Consider the following 26,427-nt stretch of genomic DNA (forward strand, 5'->3'; position numbering starts at 1 on the left):
AAGGGTGGTATTCCATGACATTGGACAAAGAAATTGGACAGAAAGAATACCACCCTAATCCGATTAAAAAAAAGCATTGCCCACCAGGGGTTAAGAAACAAGATAATTCGTTCAGGCCCAAGGTTTTGGACTTGTTTAAATGATAAAAAGAACTAAAATTTGTCATTGATACACAAATCATTCTCAATCAAATATCCGCTGCTTATGAGCTTGCTGTAAACAAGTTTACCGTCTTCATTTCTAAGTTCTACTTGGGGTATAGAATTTTCATAGGTTATGATTTTAGTCTGGAATGGCCCCTTGTCCAGGAATGTTTCAATAAATTTAGTCGAAACAATATTCATGTCCACGTGGGGATTTACTTTGACTTCATATAAATTAGCCTGTATGCTGGCAGGTGGCAATTTCAACCAATTTTCATTTATTTCTTTCACATTCGATGTAGAAACGACGTCAGTATTGCCATAATCAACATAGCGTACTTTAATGAGTCCTTTTGATTTACTGTATCGTTGTATAGCCGCTCTGTACCACCCTGGTTGGCCGGTTTCGTCGTGAAACAGAGCAATGCATGGTTTATCTTCATATATTCCGTTCAGCGGCGGCAAATCGGCAGCTTCATTTTGCAAGCATTGGAACATCTCATCATATAACAAATTATCTTCGTCGTTATGAACAACAGCTAATTCCAGAGTATCTGAATCATTTATAATTATAATATTAGATAGGAATTCTTTTTTATCATTTTTTGTATAAGTCAGCATTTTTTCGTGTTTTGACTGGCCTTCTTGTTCCATGAGCAAATTCCAATCAGCAGTCTCGAAAGACTTTGCGTCGAAGGAACAATCGTGTGACGACAGGCGCTCCGCGCTATCGGCATCTTCATCGACGATATAATCTGGCCCCGAGTCAGATTTCAGGTCTTCGTTTCGGGTCTTTAAATTTGGGTTTGGCGCGAATTTCTTAACCACGGTTTTAGATCCGTCGGTATACTCTGCCATCTCGAAGTCGGCCAGGTGGTCGTTTATCCACAATTTGTCATATTTCAGCTCTATCGGCAAGAGATCGCCGACACGTTCTCCAGATAATTTGACCAAACAGTGTTTCTCTACGACTGATTTGTGTATGTAATCCAACGTTGTTCTATCCCACTGATTGCCTATTGGGCGAATTCGAGCCAGGATGCACTTATGGGCCTGTATGGGTATCTGATGAAGGGCAATGCTCTTCCTCATGTTGACAAACGAGCAGATTTCTTCATTGCCGTAATCTACGTACTGGACTACACAGGAGGACGTGTCTGTGTTGACTTCCAACACTCGCCCCCTGTAGAAACGGTTGTCCAGGAAGTACAGCGCCACGCACGGCTCGCCCACGGTCCACTTCGCGTACTTGGCCTTAGGGTCGGGCTTCTTGAAGCGTACCTCGAGCGCCTTGCGGATAAGCTCCAGCGTCTCTTCCTGCGCCAGCTGATGTAGGAAGACTACACCATCATTGTCGATGTACCTGTAACATAACATTTCATTTAACAAACTATGTAACTGTAATATAAGAATGCAGAAGCATACTGCGCACGCTCACCAGAGAGGTTATTGAGTTTGAGCATCAGTTTTTTTTAACTTTAGGAGTCAATCTATAGGTATTAATTAATTATACAGTACAATTACATATTTCAATATAATGTTACAAGATTAGGAATTAAATTTTTCTGTCATTTTAAGCATGTGTTTCTTTGTAATGCATCTAGCGTGCCCACCTGTTCGACCTTCTAATGAGCTTATTAATTCATTTGGAAATCTATTCAATATACGCGGTACAATGTATTTCCATACTCTTCGACCGTATTCATTGTTTGTTTTTACGTTTTAATATTGATATAAACTTACGTTGGCACCCCAGTGAACTCGTTGGTCGGCAAAGGCTCAGCAGGCAGCCAATCAGATATGAACACAGTACTGGAACAGCCGGCCTGCACCTGGTCGATGTCAGCGTTGACGTCGTCCATCTCGGGGGTGGAGGCGCCCGTCACGTCCGGCTGCACCAGCGGCTTGGTCGGCAGCGGCTCTAGCTGCAGCCACTCGCGCACCGAACCCGTCAAGTTCCCGAACGACAACATTTCGTCGTCGTCGTTCTTAGCGTTTGATTCCTCTGCGGCAGTCTAAAAATAAAATATCCTGTGAAACCTTAAACGTATCGTCACATATAACATAATAATCGTAAGTGACAATCGAAAACTCATTCAATAGGCTACATGACTATTTTTTTTATGGTATCAATCGATCGGGTTTGTTTTTAGGATCAAATGTCTATATGTCGGACTTTGACTACAATTTCTGACTTTTGTGTTACTTTAATGCAATGGGTCCGCATTAAAGTAACACAAAAGTCAGAAATTGTAGTCAAAGTCCGACAGTCGCACTTCACTCGCGAAACGCCCTATACAAAACGGCCAGAGGCCGTGACGTCATCGCCCATCTTATAGTATGGACAAAACAAGAAAGTTGCGTTTTTGTCGGTGAAATATTGCGTTTATGTATATAGTTGCTATACAATATTTTTTTGGATGAAATGTAAGGAATCGAATGGTACCCTTACTTTTATCGTTTTTGGAAGTTAAAAAAAACTTAAATTTTGAAACTTTCAGGTCCTGTATATTTGTAATTTTTCAATATTTTATTTTAATATCCACATTATTGTGATAAATTGCTCGTTTGCTATCTATTTTACTAGATTTTGTTATAAAATTCAACATGTGTCATCATCCCTATTGATAGCGTATTCGCGCACAATAAATGCAAACTTTAAACTGGTTTTTCAATGTGACTTACGGTTGATGTGCGTAGCGAGGCAGAGGAGTCGAATTGAGAGGGGTATTAGCGAACGAAGGTACCTTTAACCTTACTGAACTGGGGTCCTATTTTCAAAACTTAAAACCCAGTTAACAGTATTTATGAATGTAAATATTGTAACAACGTAAAGATAATTACCTCAGATTTGTCTGGTATAGCCAGACCTTGTTCAATTATTTTCAGGTTTAGGCAGCGCCACTCCGACGTGTCGGGCTCCAGAGCACCGCCCTGTGTTGTATGGTACACCCATAACTCCACAGGCATACTCCTGTCCTTGAAGTTCCCTATTTTGGTTATAAACACCCTTTTGTAAACTTCCAGTAGTTCTTTGAGATACTCTTTAGTGAGTGAAGGCCATTCGGTGCCGACTGCCGGCATCACTCCGGACAAATGGCATTTGATCGCGGCGTCTCCCAAAGATTCGAAGTCAGGGGTCAACACTCTTAAATTATCGAGAGGTACTGCCTCGACCAGTGCAAAATCAGAATAGAACAACTTAGCTTTGTTGTCTACTAACTCTACGATGACAGCTCGCCGCCACGTTTTGGATTCCTCACAGAATGCGCAACATCTGTCCCCTTCCTTCCAATCCTTTTTGTCATTTTCAGAATTTGCCTTTGAGTATTCTGTTTGTATTTTCTCAAATAAGAGATTGAACGTCTTCTGCTGGTGAACTAGCGACACGTAGAGCAGAGAAGGCGACTGGTACTGCAGCAACTTGGCTTCGAGCCTGAGTGGACCCTTATCCTTAGCTTCCAAATTCTTTTCATCTACCTTGGTGTCATCATCTACTTTGGCATCATCATCGTGGCTCAGTATTTTTATTTTTTTAGCATTACGCTTAGGTTCTGATTTCTTTGTTTCGTCTTGCGGACCCTTGTGTGTTGCACCTTGACTTTCGCTGTCGCTCAAGTTGAATCTAAAGAGACTGAAAACCAATACAAGAATCAATTATGAAATCAAACAAATACCAAATGATATCTGATATAAATATGTTTAATTTGTCTAAAATATTGTATTTCAGCAGCGGTGGGGGCCGAGGGTCGAACGAGGTCGTCCGACTTATCCACTCTTTCTTGTTGAAGTTAAGAGCCAACAGGAGTGGTCATTTCTCCATACAAACGTAACGTAACGGTTTTGAAGCTAGAGCAATGATTTTTTCAACACAGATTAATATTGTCAATATCTGTGTCGGACCGTTTTGATTTTTTTGATATTTTTGTTTTTTAAGGCGCTAGAGCCCTTCAAAAATGGCCAAAATGGCCTAATTGACTATGCCGCAATGAGAGGCGTGCTATTCAAAACTGATATCAATTAGTCAAAAAAGCAAAACGGTCCGACACAGATAATGTCATTATCATTTAGATTTCCAAATTTGGTTACGATTGGTTAAGTTTTGGAGGAGGAAACAGTCGAGTACGAAACCTCGATTTTTGAGATTTTTACGCAGGATTTTTCGCCTTGTCCTTATCGCACTAGTTTTAGGAGCCGCTTCCGTTAGCGAGACGGGTATATTTACCTAAAATATTTAAATCTTAGCTCCTGTTGGCTCTTAAGTTGAAGCTTACCCAAAGGTGATCGCGAACTTGTATTTGATCATCTCGTTGTTGACGCAGACGAGCTCGTCCTCGGTGTTGTCGTAGAGCGTGACGCCGAGCGAGCCGCGGTTGCGGTTGTCCTCCACGTGCAGCTCCAGCGCGCGCTCCTCGAAGCGGTGCAGGAGCGCCACGGAGGCCGCGCTCCATTTCTTGTTCAACGGTGTCACTCCGGCGAGGTGACATTCCGTCGCCTAGTAAACATTTTAACAAGAAAAATGTGAATTAAATTATTATTATTATTCTCTTTATTTATTTGAACTCTTAGGCTAGGTTATTTTATAATATGGATATAAAAATAAAATACAAAAACACTTACAAAAACAATACAAAATACGTATAAACATATTATAAAAAAACCTAACCTAGGGTGCCGCCAGCAGCGGGGCAAGGCCCAAGCTGCCGGTGGTCAGGGCTGCAGAGAGAGGAACCGGCGGACTATCCGCGCCGTGTCCAAGATCACCGCCTTCTGCATCTGACCCTTGATCCAACCACCTAGCGAGAGTCTCTCAAGATGTTGGTCGAGACTCTTCGCTATTAGACCGTTCGCTGAAACAACTATCGGGACAATGATCGTCGAATCAACATCCCACATGGCGGTTATCTCGTGAGCCAAGTCTAGGTACTTACTAGACTTGTCCTTCTCGGCTTTCACGAGATTCTCATCATGGGGGATGGTGATGTCAACGAGCACGGCCCGGCGTTGCGCTCGATTTATTATCACAATGTCAGGCTTATTGGCTACAATAGTCCTGTCAGTGATGATAGATCGATCCCAATAGAGCGTGGCACGACCATTCTCGAGAACTTGCGCAGGTGAATACTTGTAGTACGGTACTTCGCGGTCCACAAGGCCGTATAGAAGAGCAAGCTGCTGGTGAATAATCCTGGCTACGAGATTATGTCTGTGCAAGTACTCGCCGTTAGCAAGATGAGTACAACCGGAAATGATATGCCTGAGTGACTCTCCGGGACGGCGGCATGCCCGACAAATGTCGACCGTACCGTCCTTCAGGATATATTTCCGATAGTTGTTCGTCATCATTACTTCGTCCGCAATTGCACAGGCAAAACCCTCGGTTTCTCCGAAGAGGTCCCCGAATCGTAACCAGTTCACCGACGCGAGCAGGTCCACATCGGGTCCCGTGAGGGCCTTGTAGAACCGCCCGTGTAGCACCTTACTCTCCCATGCCGCCTTGCGATCCGCAGTACTTAGTACCACAGGTTTGCGCCAGTTCTCGTTTGCCAAGGAGAGCGGCGTGAGGTTCCTGTCTACTGCCACCACATCACGATGCATCCCACACTCGTTGTTAAGGAAATAATTCCTGAGATTGTACACCTCGCGGTTGTGGAGATCCTTGGCGTTTAGGAAGCCTCGGCCTCCACATTTCCGTGGGATGTACAATCTCATAACTGACGAGCGTGGGTGTAGCATGCGATGTGCGGTGAGCAGTGATCGGACCCTCCGATCCAGAGCGTCCAGCTCGGTCTGAGTCCACCTTAGTATGCCAAAGGAGTATGTGAGTAGGGGCATTACCCAGGCGTTGAAGGCGCGCACTTTGTTGCCTCCTGACAAAAGACTGTTAAGGACAGATTATTATTATTATTATTTGTATCTCCGTTACAAACTCTCGGGTTTTAAGCCCGGTCATTTATAAGGCGTGCGTGGGGATATAGATCCAACACGTAGAGGCCGTTTGGAGAGCTTTGATGTCATGTAGAACGCCTGCTGGAACCCATTCATGGGTACATAAATAGATACCCATAAACCGGTTTCAGCAGGCATTATTATTATTATTTCATTTTAGACAGGCAGCTGATGCTGGTGCGTCTAAATCATAGTTCACTTAGCACGATTTCACTGTTTTGATAGTTTGTCGAGTCTATTTTTAAATTGATTCACACTTGTAGAGTTCACAACTTCAGAGGGTAATTTGTTCCAAGCATTTACTATACGATTTGCAATAAAGTTTTTCCCGATATTTGTTTTATGCTTTGTTGTTACTAGTTTAAGGTAGTGTCCTCTTGTGCGCGTGTTTGGGTTTCGAGTGAACAGGTCGCTTAGCTCTGGACAGTCGTAATATCCATGCATAATTTTAAACGTCTCGATCAAAATTCAAAATTCAAATCAAAATTTCACGTTTTCTCCATAGTAAATGTAAGGAAAAAGTTTTTTTTTTTTTTAATTTGTGACTTTTTAGTACATTACCGTAAGTTGACCCCTAGGAAACTATTGATACTGGATAGGAATGAAATCGATTGGCATACAAAAATAGCATGTGAAAAATAAAAGTTTTCATTTTCATACAAATTGTATGGGAAAAGTTTTCCTCGATTTGTGGCTTTTCTAGCCGGAAATATTTTTTTTGGTTCCATACAAGCTTTTGATCCTCAATAGGAATGGGATCGATTGGCATCAAAAAAAAAGTTTGTCTAAAATGACCTTTTTCTCGCACCCTGTATGTTTTTTTTTCAAAATCTGTAAAAACCAATCTTCATTAATTTGAAATCGAGGGAAGGTCTTCTAAGACCATTTTCTCGTAGCAGCACGGGATTTGGTAGCTGCCCACACTGACCCAAAAAGAAAATCCACCCTGTATAATGTGACATGAGGCAGTGTTACCCACCAGCGCGCGCAGCTGCGTGAAGTGCGGGCGCACGGGGCGCAGCGCGCGCCAGTGCACGAGCTGCGCGGCGCCCGTGTCCACCAGCAGCACGCGCACGCGCTCGCGGCCCGGCAGCTCCAGCACCAGCGCCCGAGCCCACGCCGCCGCCGCCGTCGCCGTAGCCTGTGTGGGCCGCCCCGTCTCCGTGTTCACCACGTATACCACGCCTGCACCGAGAATGACAGTTGTATTAAAACGTGCTAGAGGACACTAAGCATGAACGCTGATATCGATACAATTTTTTTCTTTTATTTTCGAAGGTCAATTCTTCAAAATTTATGAAGAAATAAAATTGATTTGTTAGATGTATTTTCCGATATATTTTTTTTCTTGTATAATAAATTCCGATCGTCTTTTTTCCCTGTATAAAAATTTCCGCACGCCTTTTTTCCCTATAGATATATTTCCTGGTATATTTTTTTTCTTGTATATATAAATCTGAACGCCTTCTTTCCGTATAGACATATTTTCCGATAGATTTATTTTCTTATACACAAATATCTGAACGCCTTCTTTCCCTGTATTTTTTTAACATAATGCAATATTTTATAGTCCTTAATTTTACTAGGGGACAAATTCCCGGCTGTCTTTTTTCCTGATCAGAAATTTTAAAATAGATATGATTCTTGATAGAAAATTATATAATATGTATTCGCAATGTAATAAACTAAATAGACAGAAAGTTATCTACACGTATAAACTGTATAGAGGATTAATAGGCGTACTTCTGTCAAGTGCCTAACTAAGTACAACGTTTCACTCGTTTGATTTGATTACTGATTGGTAAAATTCCTTTAAAGATAACTAACCATGATACACAAAATATTCCACACAAGATTGCAAACAGGGTCCAAGCAAATAAGAAGTTTTGCCCCTAGTAAAATGAATGACCATGAAATTTTTCGTTAAACAACAAAAATACAGGGAAAGAAGGCGTTCAGATATTTGTGTATAAGAAAATAAATCTATCGGAAAATATGTCTATACGGAAAGAAGGCGTTCAGATTTATATATACAAGAAAAAAAATATACCAGGAAATATATCTATAGGGAAAAAAGGCGTGCGGAAATTTTTATACAGGGAAAAAAGACGATCGGAATTTATTATACAAGAAAAAAAAAATATCGGAAAATACATCTAACAAATCCAGATAGTCCCCATACGGCTGACCTGTCAAAAGTGAAGCCGAAACTCGATCGATGTGTGCGTGCGAGGCTCGTGTTTTACGCTCAGCAACACACACATATATACAAAAACGTGTTGCCAGTATATTGATATTTCTCTCAAAGTGGGGTATTTTAACCACATCCTTCACACTTGGTTATTAATAATTTGTATGTGTGTAGATTTAATTTTGTAGCAAAAGCTTTTTATGTTCCTTAAGGATTTTTTGCATTTCTGTACTTTGTGAAATAAGTTTTCAATAAAAAAACGGATACATTTTGACTATTTTTTATTTAAAATGTGCATAAAATAATACATAAATTGAAATAAAATAATGAAATACTTAAACATATATAATTTTTATGCAATTATACAAGGAACTTTATTAAGCGTATTTATTTTAGAATGTAAACGTCACGTCTCATTTTGAGGGAAAAAAAATCACTACACTGGCAACATTTATAAGAAATGGCGGCTGAAGAAACTTAGGATTTTTGTATTTACGATTACGTAAAAATATCACTCGATACTTACGCGTGAAATGTAATGTCAGTCTGTTTGTTTTTATGATATGATGCGTTGTGACACCCATTCACTGCACAAACAACCATCTTTCCTGTGTTTTTGATTTTTAAACGGGAGGTGTACACAAACCAATTTGACCTTGAGAACTGCCAGGGCAGTTCGAATACGGTGACACGAGTGCGACGTGACGTCGCACTTGAAATGGCTTCACATGGTATGTACGAACACTCCATCTGTGCCATTTATAAGGCTATGTCTTGCCCTATCAATCCCTATAATTGTCTCAAAATTTTGTTTTTTTAATGCCCTGGATGCCAGCCTTTTAAGCCAAATCTCATAGAAAAAGGGGCAAGCTATGATGGCGCCATCTATGCAAACTTTTGACAGTTGCCAACCCCATTTGTGCATGATTTTATGGCGCTCAGTAATTTAAATCAATTTAACAACATTCTTAATGTCAATAATCGAGTCCTTGACCTCATATTTAGTAACGAGCTTTGTACAGTCACCATGTGTGATATTCCTTTGACTCCAGTGGATGTACACCACGCGGCATTATTATTAAATTTAAAACTTAATTAATAAATAAAAACTGCGCCAATAAAACCCGCTAAAACTCTTATATATAAATTCTATTCAGCTAATTATGATGATATTAACAGCGACCTATTAAATCTCACGTGTAAATATGAATTGGTCCCCCGTAGGAATGAACGTAATTGTCGCAGTAAGGCATTATTTAGCATTCCTAACAGCAAATCGAAACACGCACAGCATCCGTATGTTGGGCGCGCATGTAAGCAGTACAATGGTAAATGTATGGACGCAGACTTTTATGGCAGTTCATTAGGTCTCTTAAAGAGAACCGTACATTTTTTATTAAAAAAGTCTATTTTTTTATTTGGTAGACTAAAATGACATTTCAAAGTATGGAATGACATTTTATGTTCATACTATGAACTGTCATTTCAGTCTACCGAATAAAAAAATAGACTTTAGGTACTATTATTATTTTTCAATTGTACCTCCATATTTGTAAATTAGGAAACTATAGGTCTATAACAAAATCAATTTGTAGCTATTAGCTAAGTTACTCATTTATGTTTATTATGAGACTGTTTATTTCTCAATAAAAATAAATTAAAGTACAGTCAGCTGCAAAGAAAAGGTACCACCGCTACATAGAAGTTTGTATGCAGGGGTGGTACCTTTTCTCTGCAGCTGACTGTACAAACATTGCTACACCATGTACCCTTTAGTTTAAAATTTAGATTAAGAGGCCTTATTCCTTAGAGCGTTCACCGATTTCACGAAATAACACTCGATAGATGGCGTTGGCGCTCGGTACGCGAGCGCCGGCAAAGTTAAGCGCGTTTCAACGCAGGCGAGAATAATATTGATACTTTTCAATTTAATTGCAAAGTAACATTATTTTTAGCGTTATATTGGCACTCTTTATTTTATTTTATAAGCATGGTAGTAGTCAATAGAGTGTATGTGTTGGGATAATATATAACCAGAGGCGAGTAAATAATAACAATATTTACCTCTGGCATGGAATTATTGTGACAATCACTCTTCTTATGAATAAGGTGTATTCGGGTATTTCCGAATGAACGAATAGTGGCGGATAATTCCGAAAGCTGACTCTTACTACAACGGAATATGAGTGATTATACAATGATTTTCGGAATTACCCGAATAAACCTTACTACTAATATTCGTCATTGTAGTAGTGTTGTATTTTCAAACTTCTTTAGCGGCGCTGTGCACTTTTTGAGGTGGGGAAAAAATGTTAAACTCGCGACAGATCACGTGTCCGTCTTACGGTCACGTGACCTGATCAAAAAACTGTTACAATGTTATTGAGTTTTTCTTTATTGATTTAAATGCCATCTAGTGAGTTTCCCTCTAACCGGTATTAATATAACTCGAGTACCAACAGTGATGTGCTTAGGGGTTTCAAGTAATGCGACGAAATAACGCTAGATGGCATTAACATCAATTATACATAGTGCTGCAGACATTTTGCACTAGTCATTGAGTTTTCACTTCTGCCGGCACTCCCGGAGTGCAACCCGTTGTTTTTTTTTTACAAACCATGACAAACCATGAGTTTTGTTTACATTTTTGCTGCCTACAAATTGTCGTCTTTTTGTACTATTTCTGTTTTTAGGGGAAAGTCGGGGCCCGTCCATACTGCAAATAAACATGTTTCTTTATTTGTGATATGCAACTGGCCCTATCTGTTAAAACCAGTCATTGTTTTTATTTAAAACCATGATACCGTTGACTACATTCCACATTTTTTTTTGTTTGATGGCCTCGTCGGGGTCAATACCGAAATCCGATTATTTATATTATGCCATCTTCGCTCCACTCCATCAAGATACCCTGGACAGAGGGCCTACCGCGAACCACGTTCGACGTGTTACCTCCCTGTCACACTTACGTACGAATTTACAAGTGCGACAGAGAGGCAACACGTCGAACGTGGTTCGCGGTAGGCGCTCAGGCCTATGGAACTCTCCGCGCGAGCACGGATTTATACCTACGAATCTCTTCCCGTTCACGGTAGAAAATCAAGCTAGTTGGTCGCCGGCGCTCGAATATGCCAAAATGTATGCGAAATAAATGTCTTCTTCACGAACAAATAACACATGTTGTAGTGTGGAATTGTGGATGGATGCAGAAACAAAAAAAACTAATAAAAAAATCCGTGTTTGCTCTACCGATTGATAGGAAAAGTAACTATTAGACGTTCTCAATATAAGTACTTATACCAATTTTTTTTACGATAGTCGCAAGCTACGTAGTACGCCGTTTTATAAACCGCGTAGTGTCTACGCGGTTTATAAAACGGCGTAAACACTACGGTTACTGTAGGGAGATATGACCTTTTAAAATATTTCGCAGTCACTCATCATAATAAATAATAAAATAAGGAAAAACCCTAACTTAAGACAAAATATAAATAAAGAGAATAATAAAATAAATTTATAAGTAATTAATAATGATAAAAGGAATATTATAATTATTAATTACTTATTGCAACTTATCTTGCTCATAGTTATTTTACAATTAATAAAACTTATATTTGTACCTTAGGTAAGTAGGTAGGTATCTTTCATACAATCTATAGTTTAGGTAAGTAGGTAGGTACTTATTTGTAAAATAATTTCTAAGCGTCGGCAACCCTACGGCTTTGTGCCGGTGCGCGCGGTGCGGGGAGCGGTGCGTTGAGGGTCATTCCATTGTATTTTTGTGTAGGTATTAAAACGGTAGGCATTTGAGTTTTCTTTGAGAGATAAGTATCTGTTCGTAAGAACTATAATATAGCCCTGTGCCCTGGACCTCATCTAGATCGATGGTACTCGTCAGGGCAAAGCTATTGAGCCCAAACACGATATAGTTATGATGAGTAGATAAGGAGTTCTGGTGACCAACTCCTGACTCCATTATGAGAACCTGGACCTCATCTAGATAGATGGTGCTCGTCAAGGCAAATCGAATGCGCCCAAACACGATGGAGTTATGATAAGTAGATTAGGAGTTCTGGTGACCAACTCCTGACTCCATCATGAGACCCTGGACCTCATCTAGATAGATGGTGCTCGTCAGGACAAATCTAATAATCCTAAATACGATGGAGTTATGATGAGTAGATTAGGAGTTCTGGTGACCGACTCCTGACTCCATCATGAGACCCTGGACCTCCTCAAGATATATAGTGCTCGTCAGGGCAAATCTAATGAGCCCAAACACGATGGAGTGATAATATGTAGATTAGGAGTTCTGGTGACCAACTCCTGACTCCATCATGAGAACCTGGACCTCATCTAGAACGAAGGTGCTCGTCGAGGCAAATCTATTGAGCCCAAACACGATGGAGTTATGATGAGTAGATTAGGAGTTCGGTGACCAACTCCTGACTCCATCATGAGAACCTGGACATTATCCAGGTCGTCCGGGTATAATAATAATGCAAAACCTAACCAGTATTCAAGTAACACTGAAAACCTATCACCTAGCGAGAGTCTGTTGTTGAAATTAAATATGGTGTAAAAAATGTACTTATTTGTATCAAGATTTTCTAGTCGCTGTATACAGCACTTCTCGGAACTCTCTGGCTGTTTACGAACGCACCATAGTCACCGAACGCCTGACGATCGAGCACAGGTCCGTCCCCTAAGCCGCCTCGGCGGAGAATGAGCGCGCGGCGTCGGTGCAGCGTGATTTATACGTGTTTTAAAATAATATAAATTTACGGCAAGGTAGGTCCTATAGTTATGATTATTTTTTTATGGGTTAACGTATAGTTATAGTTTGCTATAATATTATTTTTAGGGCAAAATAATAGTACAATTTGCGATAAAAAAATATAATGTAACCCTGTTTTCACCCAAAAAATGAAGAAAGTTCGGAAGGTTAAATATCCATTTTTTTTAATGAATCTTTGATTTTCAATAGTCTTAGCCGCTCGTAAAAGATATGGTGAATTGAATTGTAATCATTTCTGTATCAAATGATTCTTGTTTACTGCAAAATTGAGAACCGAAACGACAGTTCTCACTGCAAATTTTGAAAAAGCCTCCCAAGAAAACTCATTTATTTTAGGTTTAAAAAGAGAAAATGTCAACTTGAACGGTCTTACTTGCTAGTTTAAGAAATGATTATTTAAGTACGTTATCAGTTTTTGAATGAATACTAATAGTTACGTCGTAATCTTGAATGAAAAAGGTAACAGATTGCAAAAAACGCTCGCTTGTAGGACTAAGGACTCTTAATATCACGCGAGTTAATTTTAATTTAATTTAATTTAAAATATGGACAGTTAATTGTCTGAAATATATATATTTTTTTTTTATACTAGAAGTAGATCTTACCGACTTCCGGGAGATGCACGCTCTCAGAGTTAAGAGCCAAACTGTACTCTTGCTCCAAATCCTCGGTCAGTTTTTCGAAAGCGCTCTGTAAGTGGCGCTAAAACCAAAATCATTTATTATATCACTTTTATCACTTTTATTTAATGAAAATGTTCATTTAATAAGTTTTCAGCAAAAATTCATTTTTGGTACAAGATTTTATCGCTGACTGTACTTTTCTTTCCACAGACAACTAATACTCATCGAGACAATTCTAAAATCCCCAAACACAATCAGGTTGCGCTGTTTTATCACAGAGTTCCTATGGCCACCTCCTGTCTCCATCATCAGATCAGCTCCATGGTACCATAATATTGCATTGTCACCCGACTTACACACAGAATGTCAGCTTCAAAGCTTCAGCTTCGGCAGGCGTGGCTCACTCCGCGATTTCGTCGCTTTGCTACAGGTAGCTAAAAGTACATCCGTTCCGCCCCAATTTTGGGGAAAGCCATAAGCCGCGCGTGGCGTTGTCGCCACCTAGCGTCTGTTACGATTAGCATAGATATGGATCTATGCTAATCGTAACAGACGCGTTTTGTTAGAGAGCGAGTCTTCTGTACCTAGTACTATTATTTATTCTGTGGCTTCGGGAAGTGGGCCAAATTTAACTTGCAAGTTAAGTAAAAGCTTGTAAAATATAAAGCTTGTTCTGATACTCAACATACCTCTCGCACATAAAACTTGTCAGGGCTATAGATATGCGTTATGTAAACTTCTTCTTTTGACTTCAGTTTTAAATTATTGTTCACCATGAACAATTTTGGTTTTTCTCTCAATCCGGATATTTTTGGGTACTGAAAAAAGTTCATATCATGATTATCATGAAATACTAGGTACTAAATAAGTAAATACTGTAACTATAGTCTGTCAAGCTGGATATCTCAGTAGCAATGTAAAGCAAACTAATGTATGTATGGTATCCCTAGGAAACGAACTTTTTAGCCTGCCTATTTAAGATCCAGTCTCTATCTACATTTTACTGTATTTTTCTCACTCACAGAAAAGTATGTGAGTGCCATACATATGTAAGTAATACAATATGGAACAATAAACTCGAAAAAAAAGTTATATAATCGCAAGAAGCGGGCAATGTTGTAAAGTTTTACGGTAATTTACTCGACTAACGTTCAAGGGCCACTTGCACCATTCTTTAACCCGGGGGTTAACTGGTTAAACCTGGAGTTACCATAGTTACCAGTACAATTTGACACTGGATTACCGGTTTAACCGGTTAACCCCGGGTTAGTGGGATGGTGCAAGTGGCACTTAAGAGTATGAGCATAAGAATTTACGTGTAACTTGGGGTTGATGAGTTTGGCGCGCTCGTGGAAGAGCAGCGCGTGCGCCAGACTCACGCCGTCCTCGAACGTGGTCACGTCGCACACCAGCCGCATGGCGAAATTCGACGTCGACTGCATGTTGCGGATGTATATCACCGCTTGTTTACTGCAAACGATTAGGGGTTAACTTTGCTCTCTAGAATTACGGCCCAGAGAATTGAAACCGCATTTTTTAAAATTTAATTTAATTCTTTGACCGCCAAAGACGTCAACTGACGCGCACGGCTACGGCATTACGACAAGGTTCACGATGACACGCCACACACGATAGGCGTGGCGTTTAAAAGGTACGGGTTACTCGTCAGGTTTAGGGTTAGGGTCAGTTACATTAATAATTTTCTGTTAGAAGTGTCACTTTATTAATTTCTTATTAAGCAGAAACGTCTGCTAACCGATGCTATAAATTTTAAAGCAGAAATAAATTAAAAGTGGAAAAATTCACCGTTTCGAGCGAATTCGCGACGCTGGATTACTAGCCCATCACTCTGCCAACTGAGCTACCGAGACTTCACCCGAGGACAGCGAATATTTCCACCATACCGCCGCTATTCTTACTCAACCTCGTATCTGCAACACTCATTTGATGACAAAACACCCGTATTCCGAATGAAAGAAAAGCGACATTTCCATCAAATGATTGTTGCAGATATGAGGTTGAGTAAGTATAGCGACGATATGCGGTTTAGGGATGCGCCCTAGCTAATTCTACCGTAAGAGTGTTACACTTCTTAAACGGCTGCCGGAGTTCCAAGTCATATTGGAAATTCATGTGTGCTACTCTGCAGCGGCGCCACCATAATGAATACCAATGAATTATATGGTGAAATGATGTACCTAAAAAGTACATCATGTACCTATAATGTTTATGACTGTACCTGTGATAGGAAACGAAATAATCGGCATTGAAAGTGGCGCCGCTGGGGAGCATACTCCCCAGCGGCGCCACACAGTACTCATAGATAGAAATGATATTAGCTATTTTTTTCTTATGTAAATTGATGTACTAATGCTGTTTATTACGTACCTATTGAAAAAAAGAATTATTTTGCATTGATTAGTGATTTTATTTACATTTTTATTCCGCATTCCGCCTAATAGATCAGTCAAATCTTACAAAAAAATCTCCTAAAAAAACATTGCGTGATGTAGTTCTATATTTTTGTGTATGTTGTTTGGAGTCCTTGGAGGAATGTGACACTATGTTTTGCAAGCAAAAAAAAGTTGTGCTCCCTTCGTAATTTGCAAAAAACTGCAAAAATTTCGAACTTTTTTCAGTTTTTGCACTTTTATTATAAAACTATGGGTTTTTGGTCAAAGCTTGCTATGTAATGTTGAAAGAACATTAAATTTGGAACAATTTAAGTTCATTTACAGCGTCGTATGTCAAATAGTTCATGAGATATGGAACTTTAAAAAAAGGTTATTTTTTTCCTTAGAATGAAATTTTTAGTTTTTCCTATATTTCAGGACAAATATCGGCACAACCGCTCATGCTATGAGATATATTGCGTGAATAAAGTTGTAGCAAATTTAATTACCTTTCATTTAAGTGCAAGAAAGGGTCAGTAAGTTCTACAGTTAGTTCCTTTAGTTCTTCTTCTATTCCCGATTTGGTTTGACAATCTATACACCTATGTAAAGACTCGTACCTAATAGGATATTGCTAGTTAAAACCCGTGGGAAATATAGGAAAAACTAAAAATTTCATTCTAAGGAAAAAGTACCCTTTTTTTAAAGTTCCATATCTCATGAACTATTTGACATACGGCGCTGTAAATGGGCTTAAATTGTTCCAAATTTAATGTTCTTTCTACATTACATAGCAAGCTTTGACCAAAAACCCAAAGTTTTATAATAAAAGTGTAAAAACTGAAAAAAGGTCGAAATTTTTGCAGTTTTTTGCAAATTACGAAGGGAGCACAACTTTTTTTTGCTTGCAAAGCATAGTGTCACATTCCTCCAAGGACTCCAAACAACATACACAAAAATATAGAACTACATCACGCAATGTTTATTTAGGAGATTTTTTTGTAAGATTTGACTGATCTATTAGGCGGAATGCGGAATAAAAATGTAAATAAAATCACTAATCAATGCAAAATAATTCTTTTTTTCAATAGGTACGTAATAAACAGCATTAGTACATCAATTTACATAAGATAAAAATAGCTAATATCATTTCTATCTATGAGTACTGTGTGGCGCCGCTGGGGAGTATGCTCCCCAGCGGCGCCACTTTCAATGCCGATTATTTCGTTTCCTATCACAGGTACAGTCATAAACATTATAGGTACATGATGTACTTTTTAGGTACATCATTTCACCATATAATTCATTGGTATTCATTATGGTGGCGCCGCTGCAGAGTAGCACACAAATTCATTCATCAGTAATGATGCAGAAACAATTTTTTTTGTATTAGTGTCACCTATTTACTATATGTATGACAGCATAAAGCCGGGGTTACATTAGAGCCACGCCGCGTGTCGCAACGCGTAGGATTGCAATCGGTTACATACATTTTGTATGAACGTGGTTACATTAGCTCAGTCCCGCGTGTCGTGAGCTAATGTAACCACGTTCATACAAAATGTATGTAACCGATTGCAATCCAAAGCGTTGCGACACGCGGCGTGGCTCTAATGTAACCCCGGCTTGACGGTATAAAATAGTAGATACGCTACAAAGACAAACCTCTAATCTGATTATCAAGCCGAGTTTAATATTTGTTTTCATTGTGAAACTTACTTATTTATAATATTCTGAATGAGGTAAGAGTCTTCACTGGTCCAAGCGCCACACTTGGGCTCACAGTTAGCCAAGCAGCAGTTGATTGCTAACGGCGGCGGCGACTGAACTCTGCCTGGTTGCAGCAGACGAAGCCTGAGTGCAATTAAAAGACAAATATAGCTGGTCAAGCATATCTTGTCAGTAAAAAAGGCGCGAAATTCGAATTTTCTAGGGAACCATATCCCTTCGCGCCTACATTTTTCAAATTTGCCGCCTTTTTCTACTGACAAGATCTGCTTGACCAGCTATAACTTAAATGCTTGCACTGTATGCTCACTTGAGCGAAGTTTAGCCCGTTTAGGGAAAAGGATCTAATTATCAAACCTAGCGTTTAAAATATTGAGCTACTTCCGATTAACCAAGGCACCAGGACAATGGTATTTCACTCAAATGATCAGGAGCGTTCAACCCTCGAATGCTCCGATACTCGGGTAGGTTCTAAAAACCCCCCATTAGCCGTGTCAATCACGTTCATGATCCCCGTAGGTATCTATTCGCTAGGTGCACGACTGGTGCTGCCTTAATTTTTCGGGCTTTTCTACGTTAAATCTTATGGAGTAAAATTAGTTTCAACGGCTGCCGCTAGCATTAATGTGCGACATTCCTTAAGATTACGAGTACGTGTACCGACTTCACATCTTGCCAATAAACATGTCACTTGTTAAAACGGGGTTCTAAAGGTTTTTATTCCAATGCAAAAACGTCGTAATTTCCAAGAATGGTGTTATGTACCTACATTTATGTTTAATTACGTCCAAATGAGATAAGGAGCTTACTTTTGGGCAGGAACGACTTCGGTGCTTCCAAAGTCGATACAGAACACAGTACATATCGGTTTGGCCGGGTTCTTGCGGTCGATGCTGACGATGCGGCAGCGCTGCCACATGTTGTCGGTTTTGTTGAACGCCAGGTACAACTTTCCTGAACAATGTTATGAAACATCTTCTTAATCTTAGAGTGAACATAACATTAACCACATTAAAATGAAGAATCAAAAGAATTCACGTTAGATACCTAATAATAAATTAAAATCTCTAACAAACTATATTCATGGCGTTATTCTTCTAAAATCAAAACCTTAACCTAAAATGTTGTACAAACTTTAGACATACTTTGCGAGGTGAATATATAGGTAATTTTAAGCAATATTTACTACGAGACCAGCAACGAAATCCCCGAAACAGTGTTGTAAAAACACTAAAACGCCATACCTATATTAAATTAGTTTTTGAATACAATATAAAACAATATCGTCAGGTGACAACCAAAACCCACTCGAAACTCAACAGAAAAGATGGCAAAAGGACAAGGGTCTGTGCATTTACTGCGATCGCATTTTGTCCATTTGCCTCTCAAGAACATATTATAATTGTTCTCTCATATCGATGTAATTGTCCGGTTGTTTAGATTAGTAGTCATCTATATATATAAACGTGAAAGACCTGACTGACTGACTTAAATCAACGCACAGCCCAAACCGCTGGGACTAGAAAGTCCAAATTTGGCAAGTAGGTTCCTTATAAGGTCTAGGGGTCCACTAAGAAAGGATTTTTCAAAATTCATCCCCTATAGTTTGTATGGGGAAAATATACTAATCTACGGGTACGAAGTCGCGGGCAACAGCTAGTAGATTATACTTGCCTTCTGTAATATGCGCTATGGATGGTTTCGGCGAGGAAACAGCATTTTTGAACTCTCGCAGCATTTCTTTGACCACGGTTTGGTGGCAAGCTCGTTGGACATAAAAATTATGAGGATCCACAATATGTGTGATGTAAATCATCTCCTGGGAACCTGTAAATTAAGTATATTAAGTATTCAAAGATACGGCTCTTACGTAAATTGTAGCCAATAATCTATTACAAATATACTAAGGCATCAATATTAGTTGAGGTGAATGGCAAATCAATTATTTTCTAGTTTTACACAATTTTCCTTACTACAGTTTTATGAAAGATTGATAAATAAGTAATTAAAACAGTACCTTCGTGAAGTTGTTTTGGAACTCTGCTTTCTGTAAATGGGGACACTGGTTGTACCACGGGCCTACTCAAAGCTTCACCTGTAATAAAAGCAAAAAGCTTCACTGCAGCGATATTGATTGAGGAAGAGCTGTGTAAAAAAAAATCGTACCCCTTAGTTTGATAGCTGAAATAAATGGTGCTATAGTGTACTGCACGAAACATTCTTTGGTCATTGGGTTTCAAACGGCAACTAGAGTTACCGTATAATTTATGGAGCCGTATAGAGCCGTCAGTACCTATAAGCTGTCAAATTCGATGCACGAATTTGTCTTAAACTTTACACATTTTACACAATCGATGAATCTCTAATCAAAAAACTAAATTATATGAAATCGAAGGCACAGTTAATAAACGGGCCGTCTTTAATGTTTTACACTTAGATAGACCCCGTAAGCGTTACTGCCAACAACAACGCTAGGTGTGTTAATTTTGTTTTGGAAATGGGGCGCTTGGCACTGAAAGCTCCGCTAACGTGTGACGAATCGTTCCCGGCCGTCCCTACGATGACGGATGACGTCGACCCGCACGTGCTACTGAGCTTCGGTGTTTGTTGGCAGAACGGCAATGACCACTTAGGTACTGAATCTACTTATAGTCGCGCGACTAACGTGCGACGAATTGCTCCCGGCCGTCCCAACGGTGACCGATGACGTCGACCCGCACTTGCTACTGAACATCGGGATTTGTTTGTATAACGGCAATGACTTACTGAATCTAGTCGCGCCGCTGATGTGTGACGAGTCGCTCCCTGCCGTCCCGACCGAGTTGATCGACGACGTCGAGCCGCCCTTGCTACGGAACATTGAGGACGAGTCATAGAAAGGCATCGACTTTGGTGGCGGTTTCACCTTTTCCGGTTTCTGCTTAGGGGCATTCTTTTGACGCACGTCTGAAAAAAAGTAAATAGTGAGCAAGTCTAAAGTCTATTTTTTTATTCGGTAGACTAAAATGACATTTCATAGTATGAACATAAAATGTCATTTCATACTATGAAATGTCATTTTAGTCTACCGAATAAAAAAATAGACTTTAGTTTGAGCGGATTCAGATTCTTAAATGGTGTGACCGTGTTCGTTAATATAGGGCTAGAAACCTTGTAGGTTTTATTGAGCTCTTGAAGTTTTGAGCTCTTTATTCAGGACACAGGGTCCGCCCCGTGAACCCCTGTACTGTTGACCCGCGGAAAGGAAGCGGGAAAGCAAAAGTTCAGACAATACGCCCTACGAAAAGGAAGGTCTCTACGTGGCCTTCAGGTAAAACTCACTCTCATCATCATATCAAGGAGCAAACCTTTAGGGAGTTCAGGCGGATATACCGGAGCGACCGGTGCTGGGGGTATCTCGGTTGCCTCTTCCAATTCCGCTGTTGAGATCAAGCTGTAGCCCGATTTAACGTTCCCTTCCAAATGTATGTAATCGCTAATTAGGTTACAAACATCGTCATTGACAGCCACACTGGAAAACAAACGTTCACTAAACAGAATGACAGACCTACATGTACCTAGAATAATCAATAATCATACTCACTAACAGCACATATTGATACGTGATAATAAAGGCAAAATATGTATTGCTTACTTCAAACTTTTATCCTTGAGGTTGCTTTTGTTCAAATACCATGGCGATTCAGCTATCTGCTTGGCATCTTCCAGTAAAACGCACAGGTTCAACTTTAAAAAAAATAGTGTTATGTTACTCAAGTGCAAACTGAAGAATTTAAAGTGTGCAGGCGTACTATGGTTGCGCTTGTGGAGCGCGAAATGTGTGTCTCTTACAGTCGCGCGTCAGAAAGTACCTATAGTAAAATATGGTGATCGTAACTATCGTACATCATGCTAGAGAACTCATTTTCATGTTATTAATCTTTGAATAACATATAAAAAATAAATTAGGTACTTTATTTGCCTTTACCTGTTTCATTTTCTTTTTATCCAGTGAAAGAGTCATCGTATTAATCACTTCTTTAGCCTTTTTGATTGTTTTTGTGATATCTTCCTTTACCTTATACAGAGATTCTTTTTCAGCACATTTCAACTTAGTAATAATTTCAGTAACTTCAGTCTTATGTTTTTGTACTATGGAATTCAGTTTTGAAAAGTGTTGCTCAACCGTGGCAATCATTTGTGTCAGTTCTGAAGCAGATCCAGTCTCATTCTCTATGTTATACAACAGGTGCCCTACATCCTGAAATGTCCAAATATGTATTAATAGTATTTGAGAACACTTATTAATTTTAATTACGCGATCACTATAATAGTAAAATAAATAAGCAGAATAGTAGCCATATTAGAATAAAATGTGAATGTTGCTATCTCATTCCAGCAAATTCCTGTGTATTCTTGCAACTTAAGCAAAACATACAAGTACCTATGTAGAATAATAATTTGACATTACTTAATGGCTGCAACTTAAGAACTTACCACTGCTGTTTTGGTAAGTCTCCTGAAGGTTTCGTCTACTTTTGGAAATATCCCATTCAGGTCTTCCAGAAACCCTTCATTCTGAAAATAATAAAAATACATTAGTCACTATGTCATTCATATAACCAAGCATAATGGGAATAGGAAGACTGTCATAATTAAACTGATAATGATAACTCACCACTTCTTGCATGGATGCTACATTGTGGTTCTTACAAGACTTTTCACCTCCCACCATTAGGCAGTCCATACAAATAGACTTCTGACAGTCCTTACAGAAATAGTCAAGTGTCTTGTCACTGTGAATTTTGCACTGGTTGGCATGGATCAAGGGTTCTACAAAAAAATGTGTTATTACATTATGTTAAATAAACAACATACAAATGGCAAGGCAACACATGCAAACTGATTGGCTGTCAGAAAGTTTTTAAAATCATGAAATTTCCACTAGGAAAATTTTCGGATCCTTTATAGGAATCAAAATTTTCCATTTTAAAATGAAAATTTTCGTGAAATGTCCGAGCAGTTTTCCAACTTTTTGGTAACTTTCCGCAACTTGCATATCTCTACATGTAACTACCAACTTAGGGAGTTGCAACACTTGCAATGTCGCCCTGGCATCGCCTCTATCAGACGAGGCCAGGACGATGTGCAACCTATACTTAAAAATAATGTAGTGGTGTAAGTAATGCTACTGATCTCACTACAGGGGTGACATAGTCACTGTGTGACAAAACCCATTTAAAAATTAAGATTAATAAAAAAAAACAGAAGATGGATAGACCTTATCTCATTGCAATGACATTTATGAATGGCCAACTATTTGTGTTACTGATGATAAATTATCTTGAGTTAATTAACATGTCCAGGTACATATAGGTCTAGATGCACGGTAACAATAAACAAAAATCAGTCTCTAATCTTAAAACAACATTAGGAAGAGAAAAACTTATTTACAATGATATAAGGTTTATTTTGCTTTACCTCTGAGAACAGTTTGGCTATATGCACACAAACATGAAATTGTCACTAACTGGATAGAATATATTAATGCAGTTGCTTCATTGCTTCTAATATACTTGTTACTTGCCTATATTTTGAAGAACATGTGTCTTGAAGACTACAAAATTTTTGTGTGTCTTGTTGAAGCAGTTTTCACATAATATTGTTTGGCACTGTTGGCACATTTTAGTGGTAAATTGGTGGCATTCAATGCAATTTCCTGAAACATGGAAACCAGGTTGAAAACAATGCTGCATATCATTTTATAACTCAAAGCAAAGACAATACTCAAAATATTTAAAAAATACCTGTTGTGTAGTCAGTGTTCTGTATAATAGACTTGAGATCCACAAAATAATTTTCACTGTGATCATTTTTACAATCAGCTTCCTGCAAAGTAAATCATTGTTCAATAAATGTTTCTTGTGTGTAGGACCATATTAGGTCCTATACAAAACTTACGCCAAATGTTTAAAACTAAATAGAGAAGATTTAACATGATTTCTTACCATCATGAGTTCTATCGCGATTTCTCCAAACATGGACATGTTGACAGGAAACATTTTGTAAAAGTCCCTTTTGTTTTTCACCAGTTTGACCGGGTCACTTATTGTCATCTCTGAGCTTTGGTGGCACACCTTGCACTCAATAGGCTCGGCAAATTTGATGATGCTCTGAATGCATGTCTCACACATGGTATGGCCGCATGTCAAGAACAAGGGAATGTTCCCTTTTAGATGTGACCCAATACCTGTAAATGATTTATAGTAATACTAGTGATACAGAATTACAGAGCAGTATACAGTATCTAATATTTTGCCATATAATTATAAAAATAAAATTTCACTGTAATTTTTAAGGGCACGTATTTAACCGGTCAACTAATTAATCGAATTTGGGTAGTTTAAAAAAATAGAAATGGCTACTAAAATTAATACTTTGGCAACAAAAACGGAGCCTTAAAATATATCAATGAGTTGTATTTTAATGCCTACAGCTTTTGATTATTTTTAGGCAGGTACCAAGTATTTATTTGGCAACTGAATTAATATATTGGAGACCATTTATGAAGCACATTTCTATTAATTATAAATGAAGTTCTTTTAAAATATTTTGTTTGGTCATTACACGGTCAACCTAACAAGCTCCTCCTCGCTTTGCTCGTCGTCGCACCTATCTGTTGTCTCTAGCAGAACACAGTGGTAACTATTGAAATTAAAAATTTAAATTTAAATTTAATTCATTTAATTTAATTTTAAAAAATTAATTAAATTTAAAGATCTAATGGTAGAATGCCCATTAGGCGTTTCATGATTAGAAATTTCGACTATAAGTATACTGACCATTGCATATTGGTAAATTAATTTGAGGTGTTTTGTGTAGAAAGTGACCAATATTCATTAAATTTAACTGATTTCGTGTTAAAATACTACCTAGCTGAAACAATATGCTCAGTTGTGATTAGTTGATTACTTAGGTGTGAACAGCTAGATGACAACCAAATTTTATGATCGCTTACAATATTAGTTGCCAATTTATTATTTTAGATGCCAACCTATCACTTTAAGTTCCCTATAATTTTTTGGGTGGTTTGATTTTGCTGCCAGTTTTTAGGGTTCCGTACTCAAAGGGTAAAAACGGGACCCTATTACTAAGACTCCGCTGTGAGTCCGTCCGTCCGTCTGTCACCAGGCTGTATCTCACGAACCGTGATAGCCAGACAGTTGAAATTTTCACAGATGATGTATTTCTGTTGCCGCTATAACAACAAATACTAAAAACAGAATAAAATAATGATTTAAGTGGGGCTCCCATATAACAAACGTGATTTTTGACTGAAGTTAAGCAATGTCGGGCGGGGTCAGTACTTGGATGGGTGACCGTTTTTTTGCTTGTTTTGCTCTATTTTTTGTTGATGGTGCGGAACCCTCCGTGCGCGAGTCCGACTCGCACTTGGCCGGTTTTTTTAATAATATGATGCTTATATTTGAGGCTAAAATATTTTTTTTGGCGCTAAAATATTAATGCACAGCCAAATTATATTATTATATGCCCAATGAAAGTTCCTGTTTAATATTTTAGTTGCCCGGTTAATAATAAGCCATTTTTAATGGCTAGTCTTATGGCAGGTATTTGAACACAATCTGCATTTTTGTGAGTTTATCACAAACCTACCTATGCATTTTTTTAAATCTAATTAGAGGGTAATCTGTGATTGATGTTAATGAATCAGCTAAAAGCTTTTTTCATCTGGGCTTCTATGATTACTGTTGGCTAGGACTTTTATATATTTATGTTGTGAAATTTATGTATTAATTACATCTCAAGAGATCGAGATTGCATTACCTACCTAACCTGGGTATCAAATCTCAAGTGCTGATAAACTGAGTAAGTTGCTGATAAGTTAAAACAACTATGAAGTTTACATTTAAAATGTCTTTGTCTATTCAGCATTCCAGATATCCATACCTACGTAATGTAGGTATTTACAAGTGACTAACTATAAGGACCCCATATAGGTCATATGCTTACAATTTTACACTGTTCATTTAAATAGGAACGAACGTATCGTATGTAACATTTTACTTCAAACATAAAACATCCAGAAGGTCAGAAAAGCATAAAAATGTATGTAATAAAGATTATAGTTGCTGTTGTATGTGTGTTGTGATTATAGTTAATGTACACAATTACAAACCACAAAATTACTGGGATCAAAACATCGATTATGATATTATGTTAATTAACTTTAATTCTTTATTGTAACTAAACAGAAAAATATCTGGGAAGTCCCGGCTACCGATATTCGACTATACTGATTTTAGAAGGATACCATTTAATCTATTTAGATCTATTGATATAAAACTCATTATCTAAATACAAACAAAATACTTACATGTTACATTATAAAGTTGACTGCAGTTCGGACAAGACTTTTTGATATTTACGTCCATGATGTAAAATTTTCGATAGTATCAGTTTAGTTTTATTATTAACATTATACTATTATTTAATCATTACTAATTGTCAAGAAATAAGTTTCTTAGATATTAACGCTAGTCGCTATCACAAACCGATTATAATATCAGCAGAATCCTAATTTTCGTCGGACCGCACACGCCGT

At 38.4% G+C, this 26,427-nt stretch overlaps 1 protein-coding gene across 1 annotated transcript; it reads right to left on the reverse strand.

Moving 5' to 3' along the window:
* Positions 1-105: 105 nt before the first annotated feature.
* LOC134662064 (RING finger protein 17-like) lies at positions 106-26,427 on the reverse strand. The gene is made up of 23 exons (XM_063518339.1): positions 26,200-26,427; positions 23,813-24,054; positions 23,612-23,693; positions 23,388-23,523; positions 23,231-23,249; positions 22,483-22,614; positions 22,302-22,382; positions 21,793-22,065; positions 21,460-21,551; positions 21,173-21,336; positions 20,592-20,771; positions 19,843-19,920; positions 19,489-19,652; positions 18,635-18,768; positions 17,817-17,951; positions 15,021-15,174; positions 14,394-14,522; positions 13,687-13,783; positions 7,072-7,277; positions 4,418-4,638; positions 2,988-3,777; positions 1,887-2,158; positions 106-1,506 (listed from the first exon to the last, which is right to left on the reverse strand). Exons 1-23 carry the CDS (start codon positions 26,255-26,257, stop codon positions 153-155), a joined length of 5,193 nt encoding a protein of 1,730 aa, XP_063374409.1. The 5' UTR covers positions 26,258-26,427; the 3' UTR covers positions 106-152.

Source organism: Cydia amplana, chromosome 2 (genome assembly GCF_948474715.1).
Source record: "Cydia amplana chromosome 2, ilCydAmpl1.1, whole genome shotgun sequence".
Classification (NCBI taxonomy): domain Eukaryota; kingdom Metazoa; phylum Arthropoda; class Insecta; order Lepidoptera; family Tortricidae; genus Cydia; species Cydia amplana.